Source organism: Colletotrichum tamarilloi (assembly GCF_030869305.1).
Source record: "Colletotrichum tamarilloi strain Tom-12 chromosome Unknown Scaffold_7.1, whole genome shotgun sequence".
Lineage (NCBI taxonomy): Eukaryota > Fungi > Ascomycota > Sordariomycetes > Glomerellales > Glomerellaceae > Colletotrichum > Colletotrichum tamarilloi.
This window is the reverse complement of record NW_026849390.1, coordinates 674,610-687,148: the sequence shown is the minus strand read 5'-3', so window position 1 is coordinate 687,148 and position 12,539 is coordinate 674,610. Positions and strand designations below refer to the sequence as shown.

At 53.3% G+C, this 12,539-nt stretch overlaps 5 protein-coding genes across 5 annotated transcripts; all 5 read right to left on the bottom strand.

Annotated features, from left to right (window-relative positions):
* Window positions 1–972: 972 nt before the first annotated feature.
* Window positions 973–4,891, bottom strand: CTAM01_03152 (DnaJ domain-containing protein; the record flags this gene model as incomplete). The annotated part of the gene is made up of 4 exons (XM_060519189.1): window positions 973–2,570; window positions 2,621–3,649; window positions 3,702–3,960; window positions 4,784–4,891. Coding segments are annotated over 4 exons (2,994 nt in total), but the record flags the coding sequence as incomplete, so codon positions are not given.
* A 1,954-nt stretch (window positions 4,892–6,845) lies between these two features.
* CTAM01_03151 (Cdc73 family RNA pol II accessory factor) lies at window positions 6,846–8,120 on the bottom strand (the record flags this gene model as incomplete). Its single annotated transcript, XM_060519188.1, has 2 exons — window positions 6,846–7,493; window positions 7,551–8,120. The coding sequence occupies 2 exons, from the start codon at window positions 8,118–8,120 to the stop codon at window positions 6,846–6,848; spliced, it is 1,218 nt and encodes a 405-aa protein (XP_060386187.1).
* Window positions 8,121–8,561: 441 nt separating this feature from the next.
* On the bottom strand, window positions 8,562–9,814 carry CTAM01_03150 (uncharacterized protein; the record flags this gene model as incomplete). The annotated part of the gene is made up of 4 exons (XM_060519187.1): window positions 8,562–9,020; window positions 9,073–9,110; window positions 9,161–9,437; window positions 9,488–9,814. 4 exons carry the CDS (start codon window positions 9,812–9,814, stop codon window positions 8,562–8,564), a joined length of 1,101 nt encoding a protein of 366 aa, XP_060386186.1.
* A 169-nt stretch (window positions 9,815–9,983) lies between these two features.
* Window positions 9,984–10,450, bottom strand: CTAM01_03149 (uncharacterized protein; the record flags this gene model as incomplete). Its single annotated transcript, XM_060519186.1, has 3 exons — window positions 9,984–10,092; window positions 10,254–10,265; window positions 10,320–10,450. The coding sequence occupies 3 exons, from the start codon at window positions 10,448–10,450 to the stop codon at window positions 9,984–9,986; spliced, it is 252 nt and encodes an 83-aa protein (XP_060386185.1).
* A 435-nt stretch (window positions 10,451–10,885) lies between these two features.
* On the bottom strand, window positions 10,886–12,458 carry CTAM01_03148 (bystin; the record flags this gene model as incomplete). The annotated part of the gene is made up of 3 exons (XM_060519185.1): window positions 10,886–11,306; window positions 11,363–11,791; window positions 11,845–12,458. The coding sequence occupies 3 exons, from the start codon at window positions 12,456–12,458 to the stop codon at window positions 10,886–10,888; spliced, it is 1,464 nt and encodes a 487-aa protein (XP_060386184.1).
* Between the last annotated feature and the right edge of the window lie 81 nt (window positions 12,459–12,539).

Below are 12,539 nucleotides of genomic sequence, written 5' to 3'. Positions count from 1 at the left end.
CCGGATCTCGAGGCACGCTCAAGTCTCCGCCTCTTCCTTCTTGATAGAGAGAGAGAGAGAGACGTAGTAAGCAAGGAATTTGGCTGTGAGCTGAGGGCCACAAAGGACAGCATGAGCTACCCGTAGAAAGGAAATTGATCACTAAGAAAAGGGCAGTAAAGAAAGAGAAAGGGGTTGGTTTGTAGGAAATCAGGAACTCGTGATGACTTCAGCGTTTATTGTGTTGGTGTTGACGCAAGGATCTAGGAGAATCTACTTCATTGCATGTAAATCTACGAAACGTCCCCTTGCCATTCATCTACATGGGCAGCGGAGGACGGAGATTGCCACATCTAACACGAAAGTAGTGACATGGCGAGATATTCACGAGCATTAGAATAAACCACAACGACACAACGCGTAATTCTAATGATGCTGGTTGTCTATTCGTCTCCTCATGCCTGTTCAGCTTGAAAAGTTTCAAGCAAGCTTAATGGGGTTAAGACTCAGAAGGGCCCCAAGAATCTGATATGTATTACACAACCCGATCCACCATAGTAGCCAAGGCAAGAAACAACCAAGGCCTGGCCATGCGAGACTGTGCTAACCTACGGTCAGCACAATCGTAAAGCATCGAATCGAAGAACCCCAAAAACCCAACGTAAAAGAGCAAAGTGCAAAATGTAGCGCAAATATGGGTGTATACACACACACCTCCCTCTTCGTCTATGTCATAATGGTGTGTCGCCGTTAACGATGTCGACGAGTGAGTGTATGTGCAACGCGGCCTGGTCGATTGTGCCAGTCAAGAGAGACAAGGTTGAATCGTGATTAATATCCCCCCAAATGCCGGGTATCGTTCCGTGTCGTTTCCCATTTAGTCCGAGCTGTCGTCAAAGTTGAAAAATACACCCCCGTAAGGTAAGAACAAGGACTTCGAGGGCAGTAGAATCCTTCCCAAGCAGAAGGCGCAAATAAAATAAGAGCCTTCGCTTATGCCATCTTGCCCTTGTATACCATGAACTCACGAATGCGTGCTTCATGGTCTTCGCATGCGACAGCCCACTTCCTTCGAACTTCCTTATCTTGTGCCATCCACTCAAGATATTCGTGAATCTCATCATCGCCGCGAGAGACGAGGAAGGAATAGCCCTTGCGAGCTCGGAGATCGGCGATATTTGCCTTGCGAGCGTTGAAATGCTCAATTACTTGAGCGTTGAAGATCTCCCATCTCAAAACGTAACTCTGGAAGTCCTGGGTGTACTTCTGCCAGGCACCGCCGGTCGGCTTCAAATTAACCGCGAAAGTAGGCGGGGGTCGGGGTGCTTGCGGGATGACCGGAAAATCGAGCGAGGGCTTCTTCTCCTTTTCGATCGGGGCGCGGCCTGACGGCTGACTCTCAAACGGCAGACTCATCTTGAGATCATTCAGAGAACCTAGGCCAGAAGAGTTCTGCGCGAACGGCGCCACGTTCTTGAGGTCAGCAAGGCTGGCTCTAAACTCCTCGCTGTCTTCAGAACCGGCATTGTTCGGGTTGAATTCTGGCTTGCGCGCAGGTAACTTCGGGCCGTTTTCTTGCAAGCCATTGCCTGGCCTCCATTCGGGACGAGATGGTTCCACAGGGATGTTTCTCGCGCTGTTTGAATGATCTCGCTTTTGAGAAGTCCCAGTCTGCGGGGGGTCGATGTCCATAGCATTCGGGCTGTTTGCACCAACAGGCTCCGCCATTGACTTTCGCCCCCTCCACTCGGTCTCCTCGTCACTGTCGTAGTCATCATTCACCAGTCCTGCATTGCCCCCTGCCGTCGGCTTAACCTTGGTCTTCCTAGAGTTGACTCGAGAAATTCTGGTAGGAGACGTTGATGTAGAGTGCGTCTTGTGTGGCACAAAGTTTTGGGCCCCAATCTGTTGGGTCCAGTCTTGCGCATCAAACTTTCCTTCCGCAGAAGGTGATCCTGCCGGCTGGCCCGACATGTCCTTCTGGTGTCTCAAGCTGGGACGCTTGATCGGTGATCGACGACCTACACGGCTTCCGGATTGTGAACGAACCTTGGCGGCTTGGTCCTGGACCGGACTGCCGGCGCTGAATTTCCAAGCATCTGGACCATCACCGTTTACAAAGCTCGTGTCAATTTCCTCGGTGCTCCTGCGGCTGAAAGTTGGCTGCTCTGGTGCGGCGGTTCGGGCGAAGGTGTCCTCGTCGATCGGAAAATTGAAGCTATTGGTAATTTTCTTGTCAGCTTGGTTCGGTGTAACATCATGGTGAGTGCCAATCGTGTAGCGCTTGTCACGAGAAAGCGGCGTCAGGTCTGGCGCCTGTCTCTTCACAAGCTTGCTCAGAAGTTCGCCCTGCTTTCGCTCGAATGGTGTGAGTGAGTCTCTCCTCGACCTATCTCCACTAGGAGACGGCGAATCATGCAGGTCTGCGTTGCTCGACTGCTCAGGGAGCGGATGCTGCGTTGCACATTGTGTGCGAGCCTCGGCTGCTGATTTGCGCCGCAGGTTGGGGACCGCAAAAGGAGGAAAAGAACCTGGGGGAAAAGATGTTCCGTACATTGAAGATCCTTGTGCCGTGTGGATGTTTCCCGCTCCTGCGAAACCATTAGTTTTTGCTGGGTTATAAAGCTTTAAATAATCCCACCATTAGGATTCTGAGAAGCAGTGGCCTTCGCCTGCGCATTGTTCGGACCAGGACCGGTGGCCGTATTAGGTGGAGTGTATCTTGCGCTCGCGCGGGATCTGAATGGGTCCTTGGGCGAGTTGGACGCAGTTGCAGCCGCCGTGTTAGGGCGGTCCTCTTGCGGCGTCGAAGTCGAAGTGCGCGGGCTCGACGGCTCAGTCCTTGCTTGACGGGGGACACTCTGGGCGCGTTGACGAGCGCTGCCAGGCGAAAGATTGGGGCCGTAGTTATCCTGAGGTGGTCGAGGGCTTTCCCGGGTGCTTTTCGCCCGTCCCACAGAGATGCCATCAAATGGATTCAGTTTCTCGCCGCCATGTGACATGTAAGGAGTGCTTTGGCGAGAATCCGAGTCCCTAAATTGCGCCAGAGGGTCTGGCACTCCTGCCTCTTGTTGTCTTCGCGCATTGTCTGCGAAAATGTTGGTGTGCCGGGATGAGGTGGAGTAGTTGGACGAGTTCACCGGAGGCTCATCTGCAGGGACGGGCGAGTGAGGAGTGTAGCCAGGTTTGCGTCCAAAGGAAGCCTCCGCCCTCTGTTTCTGAGAAGGAGTCCGGGGAACTGGTCGCTTTGGAGTCTCGGGGGCCTTGGCGGGCTTTGGCTGAGACTGGCTGGCCCGACCCTTCATATTCTCGAAAGCATGCCAGGCATTCCGCTTCGCTTCTGGGTCGTCTCTCGTCTGCGCTTTAGCCGTTGGAGCCGCACCCGAAGCAAAGTTGCGGTATCTACTTGCTCCTGAGGCTGGTGGAGGCGGCGGCGGATTGCGAGCTGTCGCATTACGACGAGGTGGGGGAGGGAAGTTGGCACCGGCATTCTGCCAGGGGTTGCCTCGGACTCCGGATGCTGTAGGATATCTCGATCGTGTTCTCCCGGCATCGTACTTGGCTCGTTGTTGAGGGTCGGTAAGAATTTCATGGGCTGACTGAATGACCTGGAATCGGGAGTTGACCTCGGCCTCTCTGCCTGGGTTTCGATCGGGGTGGTACTTGAGTGCTAGCTCGGGTTAATCGACTCGTTCGACAGGAAAAGATCAGCTTCACCATACCTAGCTTTCGAAACTGTTTCTTGATCTCATTCGTATCTGCGTCTGCCGGGAGCTCCAGGTCCGCGTAGTAGTCGCGGCTCATGTCGACTCCTCCCATCCTGACGGTGATTGATGTTCGACAGACTAAAGACTCTGGAAATGATGACTGTTTTGTCCAAACGCATGCCAAGCTTAGGGTATCTCGACGTGGCGAATATTTGTAGAGCTGTAGACCAAACGAAGCACGCTCGAGGTTATCGAAAGTAGCTTCGCCGCCAGTCTGTGTTGAAGGTTGCCGGGATCTAGACACACAGCCTTGTGTTGGGTAGGTCTTGGTGTGGCGTAGCTCAGAAGTGTCGCCTGCGTAATTGGTGGCTGAGCAAAGTGACGTGACAGTCGAGATTCGCAAAACGATCGGGTTCTCCAAGCACCGTTATTTCGGTCCGGGAAACGTAGTCGCAATAGCTGTCTTCAGCTTCGATTTCTACCACGTTGGCAGACGTAGGTTCGTCTTCGGAAGGTTGATCGAAAGGTTGTGGTTTTCTGTAAGGAGGGGGAAGGCAAAAGAATGAGTGGACTAAGGCAGCAAAGGAAGTCAGCAGTCGTGTCACGGGTAGTTTGGAACAAAGTAGTAGATTTTTTCGCAAGCGGAAGTTATCGTGGTAAAGGGCACGGCAATAGTTTTAGAAGAGGTAAGCAATCGCGGAGGTAACACATGGGTAGCAGTCGCCCAGTTGTAAGATGACGGGAGGAACGTCGGCAGCTGCTCCCCACAGATCTGGAAGTTTTGGTGTTTGTTGCCCCTCGCAGCTCGCAGCGTTATGTTGAACAGGCGACTACTGCACAGCAACAAGGATATGCGTTGATGCTAGATGACGGAAGCAGGCACCGTGGGGGGAGGAAGAGAAGCGATCTGAAGCAGGGTAGGCTTGCCGGGCTGAGAAGTCGAGCCAACCAGTTGACGAAGGCACTGGAGCCGCAGGAAGTTCGCTGGTACTGGTTGGCCCTTCACCGTCGTTCTGCTAGACAATCTCACATTGAGGAAGACGCGGTGATGATTGGGCAGATGCGATGCGACGTGCGTGTATGGGAAAGCAACTCACCGAGATGACGTCAAACTGGGAAGCAGATGCCAGAAGCTGACTACCGTGGGCGAATGTCGGACGAGAGCCGCGGGTGCCCGACGGGAGAGGCGAGGTGGAAGAGACGCAGCTGTGATGCGACGTTGTTCCGAGGAAAGGGGTTCGCGGGTAGTTCGTCAAGACGAGAAGAAAGGAGCCGCATCGGCAGTGTGCGAAACCGAAAAGGAAGAAGCAAATATTAATTCAACGTTTGTTTTTGACGGGCCGTCTAACCCACCTCTGTCCGTTCGGTTGCGCGGGCAGCAAGGAGGGATGGATGGGGTAAAAGGGTCTAGTTTTTTAGAAGGGTTTCCAGGGACTCCCCGGTTACCTCTTGCCTGAGCTGGATCCCCAGCTGCCTCGAGCTCCCCAACCGTTGCCTGCCTTGCCCGCAGCCAGTCTGCGCCTGCTTGCTTCTCTCCACTGACACGGACGCACCTCCCCCCTTACCCCCCCCCCCGCTTCGCGGCACGACGCGTGTAAGTGCGCTTGACGTTATTGTGGTCTCGTTTCTGCATAACGTAAGGCATGCCAGAATGTCGTCTGGACTCTCCTTCAATTTCACCAAATACGCCTCTTCGAATAATACCCGCAATAGGTAGTGGGGAAGGGTGAGGTATCTACAGATAGCTACGCACGACTACCTAGCATCATATCGCCTCCATGGTGGGGATCTCATCGCCTCAAGCCTCACCCGAGTTGCCTAACCTTTCTTTAGTCAGCCTATCCAGCTGGGCTAAGCCACCGTTCTAGCGTGGAATATCGGCAGGCGTGATGCATTTCCAAGCATCGCCTGGATAAACCAAGCCGAGGATGGAGTTGGAGGATGGAGCTACCAAAATTGCCCTAGTTACGGATTCTTCGTATGCCCTCGACGCTGCGTGGATTCGACGGCATCTGCGCCGATGCATTCCAGTCACGGGGGGTCACCTCAAATCTGAAGAGACAAGACTTTCGAAGGAGAATCCAATCTTCGGCAACCTTGTGCCGGCCTAAGCTGACACTAAGGTAATTAGACAGCAGCCTCAAAATCTCCGACTGGAGCTATCTGAGCTGAGGCCTCGGAACCCCCAATTGCGCCTCACATATGTTGAAGAAACAATTTCCCAAGAGGAAATCTTGAGCCAGATGGAGTCTTACGAGCTTTTTGTGATCAATCAAACAAACAATCTCTCTGCAACACATCAAGGCGGCTATTAACAAAAACTACTGAAAGATTGTCACAAAACTACCGTTGCCCGGCCTCCCAGCTTGGCTCATCTGCAGTAAGCCCGCCGGACCCCTCCCCCGCATGAACCCAAGTCCACGCGAGTTTAGAGCCCACTCCTACGCCAGCCGAAAGCTACGTAAACATCTCAAAGCCGGTTTTGTTTCTTCTATCGAACTTGAACCCCCTCCAAGTATTCGCAACGATGCGTAAGAGGGGATGATCGACCGAACACCTTGCCTTAGGATCAAACACTTATGCTAGACGACGTCAGGATCAGGACCCGCCCCCGCCATCCAGACAGACCAGGGGCATATGGATGCCCTGGGCCTCAGCTTCATTGGCGTGTTGTAAGGCAGTGGTCTTCTGCAACGAATATGATCTCAAGACAACCTACTCGATGAACCCAGGTGGAACCTCCCTGGTCTTTGTCTCATCAGCGCCATTTATCTTGTATTGCCCGGCGGAAAAATGGAAGGGTACAGTTAAGACGTATCCATTGGTGCCTTTCTCAACTGAGTCGCAACCCCTCGCTTTCATCACCAAATAAGTGAGATACTTTTCAAAACTTCCTCTTCGAGACTTTGATGTCATGGTAGTCACTCTAGTCTCTGGTACCTTAAAAGTTGCTCCAGAGCAGTCCCCTCTGCTAGCCGCCTGGCACAAATCAATCCTTGAACGCCATCGCTGTGAACTTGTTTCCCAGCCCCTGTGTTTTACTTTTACATGCATGGTAGACTTTGGTTGTTATGTGGAAGTCGGATACCCTAGTCCTCGGTCCCGTAGCATCGATGACAGCCATCTCTGTGCGTCATCCTAAGAGACTCTGATGGGAACTCATAGCTGGGTTGGCGCAGTGGTTTTTGTCCATCCCTTGTTCTTCATGTTCGCCTCAATTGCCCGCCAGATCGACTCTGCAGCTTCCTTGTCCCTGAACTTTGCCGCCTCCTGAGCACCAGTTCCATCACGCCAGCGATCAACGCCGAGCTGCAACACGCGGTGGCCCCAGTCCTTTACGCTGTCTGGCGGTTGCTCCCCGCGCCAGCCGATGAAGATGCCCAAAATACGGCGGAACAGATCCGGAGGAGAGCTCCACTTGTAGTTCTTGAACTGCCATGACTGGCCAGTGGTGAAGACTGCAACAACGCGATTCCAGTACTCGGGTTTGAACTGCTCAGGGCCCTCGACGAGAATGAAACGCATGGGCCGCGACGGGTCGATATCCTTCATGACGCGGGAGACGTGTAGCATGCTAGCAGCAGCGCTGCCGTCGGGCTGCACGTAGCGCCCTGACTCGAGAAAAGAGCGGATGTTGGACAGGCGCAGAAGGGAGGAGGCCGAGGGCGAGAGGAGGATAATCGGGTCTGGTCGCCTCGTTGGGGCCTTCTGGTTGAGCGCGAGGGATGGGTTGGCGCTTATGTTCGACGAGCCATTGGGTTTCTTCTGGATGAAAGGAACAGCGAGCTTGCGGACATGGGAGAAGTCCTAAAAAGAATCGAGTCAGTCATGCGTAGCTTGGTTGTGAGGTTGATCGCGACTCACCGTGTGCTTCACGCCGCGTAACACAGAGTTGCGATCCCCCATCTTGCGCTCTCCATCGTAGATGACCGCCAATCTAGGATCCAAAGTGCCTCGTCCAGCTCGACTGGCCGCAGTTGCTGGGGCAGTCTTGGACGCGCTCGCACTAGCTCCCTCCTTGCCGTCCTTGTCGCCAGCCAAAGGCTTGATGTGTTCACTCTCCTCACTAGCGCCTTCCAGCCAAGTGAACAAGTCTAAACGTTCGACGAAGGCAAGGTTTTGGACAGTGCCTAGGCTGCCCAATTCTTCGTTGAGGCGGGTAGCGCTTGCGTTGTATTCGGGAATTGCAACATCCTTGTTTAGCCAGGCGAAGTAGATGGATCGCAGGTCGACCGGGCGGTCGCTTGAAATGAAACGCGTCGGTGTCGAGAGCGACACAGAAACGGGAGCTGGGTGCGAGAAGAGTAGATGGGTAGCTTGCGAGAGAGGAACCTCGGTCGCAGAAGCATCGGCTGAAGCTGTGGGAACCGCAGGTCGTTTCGATGCGATGGATTGCCGCAGCAGGAGCAATGGATCCTGCTCGTTAGCAGCCATAATGATAGGTAAAAGAAACAATAGGCTTATAAGTATCGGGCTCTTATAGAGCTTCTGAAAGCCTGGAAAGATGACCAAAAGGCTTGGATGACCGAATTGAGCGTGACTTGGGTTGTATGTGTAGATGCGACGGGGTGTTTACGAGCCTCGAAATTTGGGGCTAGAGGTTCAGCCTCAGTTGCTGGCTACCTATCGCCATTTTCAGCCACATTACATGGCCCATATTGATCACACGCCAATCTATAGAGCTGCGCCACAATTGAGCCTCCTATGCACCTTAAAGCTTCAAGCTGCTTTCTCTCGACCTTGACCCACACATCCCTATAATCATGATTTGTTTGGAGAACGCATGGTTATTAGTGATGCCCACACAAGGTAATAGGACCGTGTGAATATGTCAATTTGATCTGTTCTAGGGCGTGAATAAAGGCTCAGCCAGCATCAGTCCCATATTGATCTCTCATCGGTCTCCGAGGTAATAGACACTTCTGATCCTTGGCGTCTGTCACTCATTTTATGTTCTATCTTGAGTGTTGACTCTTTCCTCCCTCTCCCATGATAAACACAAACCCCAGTACCACCCGATACGTGTTTAGGGTTCGCCGGACACATTGGACTACTGGGTAGGTGCTCCGGAAGATCAAATTCGAAATTGCGAGGTCCTGTTAGTCTCCGCTTGGGTTGTATTCGTTGCTTTGCTTCCCACCACTCCTTGGGTCTTTTTGGGAGATTGTCGTCGCATCTCGTTTGGTTTCGTTTAACGCTTGTAGATCTGGCCGGTTGAGCAGCGTCCCAGGTATCACTGTCTTCCCCAGAAGGAACCATGTCTGTGAAAAAGCCTCGTGGCTTTCCATCCGCGGTGTCCTCGTGCGTTGGCGGAGTTCTCACCCTTGTAGCTTCCTGAAGTGACGGTCAGTTGAACACTTGTCGAAGATGATCTGGATGCACTCACTCCAGCAGGGTACGGCGTCAGGGTAGAGTCTTGTTGGCCTATTTCTGATATTAGCTTACATTTAGATCGGCAATTGTTGGTTTCCTACGACTCAAGAAGCCCTCGGGATCAGGCGTGACAGGTGGGGTCTTTCCTGCCAAAAAGTCTCGAACAGAACTTGTGGCACTGCTGATGGTGTCGTTGGAGTCTTTACGGTGCCAAGGGGCCTTGCCGAACCAGCTTGTGCCTGTGGCCGTAGACCTTTGATCTTCTTTGTTGGTGAACCAAGTCAGCGTTTTGGATATCGGAGAGCTTGAGATATTCTTCGGCACGTCGGCGATTTGCTCGGAGGCTAGAGATTCGGATATCGACTCGGACGATTGCTTCTGCTCGACATTAGAATACACCCCGCTCGGTCTAACACCAATGTACTGACAGTCATGTTCTTGAACAAAGAAAACAGTTTGATGCTTTTCCGGCTCTGGATGCTCTGGCTTATCGATGGAGCACCAGAGCTTGCGCCATGGATTGATTCCAACGGCTGTGCTACCTCTGGCGGAGGTTCTTGGAGTGTAATTGCTAGTTTTTCCTCCGGTGAATTGAGGGTATGCTGAATACTCGGCATCCGGTCCAAACTAGGTCGTACTGTGTGAAGCAACGTATTCTGCAACACTCTAGTCTGGAACTCCTCCGACGATGGGCTAAGCGGCCCATTGGAGCTGAGTACGGACCTTGGAGACGAGGGAACATCCGGAGGCAGCATCTCTTGCTCACTAGTGCTAACATTTCGAATCTTTGGGGATCTGTTGGCCCATCTCCAACGCCTGTTTGCGCTGCCTTGGCGCGCTTTTCCAGAGATGATCTCTCGCTCAGCCCAATATCCTTCAGGAAACCAGACCTACTCGCATCCTTCTTTGGGGGGCCTTGGAGGGTCATGATAGCTTCCAGGCCTTGGAGTCATTGGCCAATCCCTTGGAGACGGCTGAGTGGGAGTTGACCTGGTGCTGGGACGGGGCAGTGATTGTGGCGTAGTAGGTGTTGCTGGCAGTGAGCCAAAGTATCCGTCACACTGTCCCCTCTTGGGCGTACTGGATCCATCCCAGCTATCTCCAGGTGCAAATTGCAAAACCTCAGGACAAGTGACTCTGAGCGCCGTTTTGAAGGACAGCCTGTGAGCGTCGCGATTGGATATGGGATAGGACTGCGAAGACGATCTGTGAATGGGGTCAGCATCAAAAGCTGTCATTACCAGCACATGGCAGACTTACGTCCGTCTGCGAGTCCGGACGGGGTCCTGAAAAGGGTCATTGAATGCCACGATACTCATCGGCAGACCATCCCTAGAGCTCTGGCGTTCTGTCACTGCATCATTGCCGTCGACTGTATGAATAGAGGCCATTAGGCTAAGGACGGCTTGCTAGGGATTCGTGGAATCAATGGCCGGCCAAATGAGGAGGGCTAGGCAGGCTGCAGGGAGAACCATAAAGATAATCGGAGGTGATCAAGAGGAAAGATTTCGAAAAGAGTTTGTTCGGAATCCTTACGGCAGGGACTGGAGAAGTTCGATGCTGAAGGTGGCACGTGGTGGTCCCCGCTAACCTCTGTTTCGGCAGGATGGGACACCTACCTCAGGTAAGGTACTTTGAGGCGAGTAAAGGGGCCCCTGCCAAGTAGGAAGTCCATAGAAACGTGAATCACGCGTCAAAATATCACGAGCTTCTCAGAATCCATTCGATTAGGATTGCGGGTATCAAATCAGACCTGCTAACGCCTTCTAATGCCCAGGGGTTGGCCAAGCTCCATTTCCCATGTCCCAGTTGTTTTCATGTGTCGTTCAATCCACGAGCATCGTATCATCACCGTCGAATGCGGCACTCTGCTGCTCAACAGCCACTCCCTTTCCTCTGCCAGCCAGCAACTCTCGCCTAATTTCAGGCGCAATAGAGTGGTGGCCGTGGGTCAACAGCAAGTCCAACAGCGCCTCTCGCTGGTCCTCGCTCAAGTCGTTTCTGTATCTCTGGGCGAAAGCCAGAAGATTTTGGTGGAAGACAACGGGCAGCGACTTGACCATGTCTCCAGAGAAAGACTGACCCTCCTTGATGGATGCAGGGTCCACACTTCTGAATCGCAGGAAATGGAAGACGAGCGAGTCGATGACCTGATACGGAAGGGCGTACTTCTTCTCCAGCAGGGCCTTAATGAAGATGTTGGCCGCACCACCGCCCTCGGTGCCCGCCGAAGCTTCCTGAGCAGCACTACAGCCGCGTTAGCACATATTCACAGCCAGAACTTGAAGAACAGGGAAGCCTACATCTCGGTGATACCCTTCAAAGCCGCAGCGGAATGAAGTACTGGCACTGACACTCTGACGAGCACAGCGGAAACAATTTGCGCCTCACGGATTGTGCAGCCGCTGGAAAGAAGGGGGAACAAGAAGCCGAGGAAGAACGCTCGGGGCTTGTACAGACTCTTCTTCAGCGCGTCGAACAAGTGCACATTCAGCTTCTTATTCTCGTAGATATCCTCGCGGACCTTGTCCAGGACAACAAGCTCCATGAACTTCTGGCAGACGATGGGCTTCGAAGCAGAAAAGATCCTCGTCGCTTGGTAAACAGCATTCGGCGTCCACTTTTGGGGTTCCGTAACCTCAATGATATCCTCCCAATGAGGCAGAGTCGGCAAAATTTTGAAGGGTTTTGGCAGGGGGCCGCTCTTGTATCGCGACAGAATAAATCCAACCCTATCAAACGGTTAGCAACAAACTTCCGGTGATCGCCAATCTTGGGCACATACTTTGTGTATACTTCAACGACCTTCGGGGGAAGCTCATATTCCTCATCACGAACGGGGACGCCCGCTGCTTTCCGGGCCTCGGCAGCCTCGTGCGCCGCAATCTTCTCCAGGATGAGTTCCGTCAAGTTGGTGCCACCGCCAGCCATCTCGTCGTCGGGACCCTTGCTACCCCAGCCGTGCTGGTTCAGCATTGCCGCAGGGTCATCTTCGGCCTCGGGCAAGAATTTGCGGTATGTCTCGAGATCTTCGGGGTCGATCTCGATCTCCTCAACAACTTCGTCCTCTTCACCCCAGGCCTCCTCATCGTCGTACGCCTGTTCGTCGCCAACATCGGTGCCGTATCTCGACTCGATTCCGAAAAGGTCGACAGTGGGTTTCGCGGCGGCTTGAGGCTTCGCAGAACCGTCCTCCTCGGCAAGCTCTCGGCCTAGCTTGAGAATGGTGCGACTCCGTGTCGCATCGACGAAGCCTTCGCCATTGTCTTCTTCGTCCGAGTTCTTGCCCTTCTTTCTCTTGGGCGCCTTGTTCTTCAAGGGACCCGTAGCAAGGATATCATCCTGCAGAGGGTTGTGTCTCCGCGACTGGCGGTCGGTCGGGGTGGTAGCCTTGCCCATTGTTGAGAATCACTCGGTGAGAAATGGTCGTGGCGGAGTACGACTGACAGGCGGGATAAGCGGTGCCTCTTTTTTTTTTTC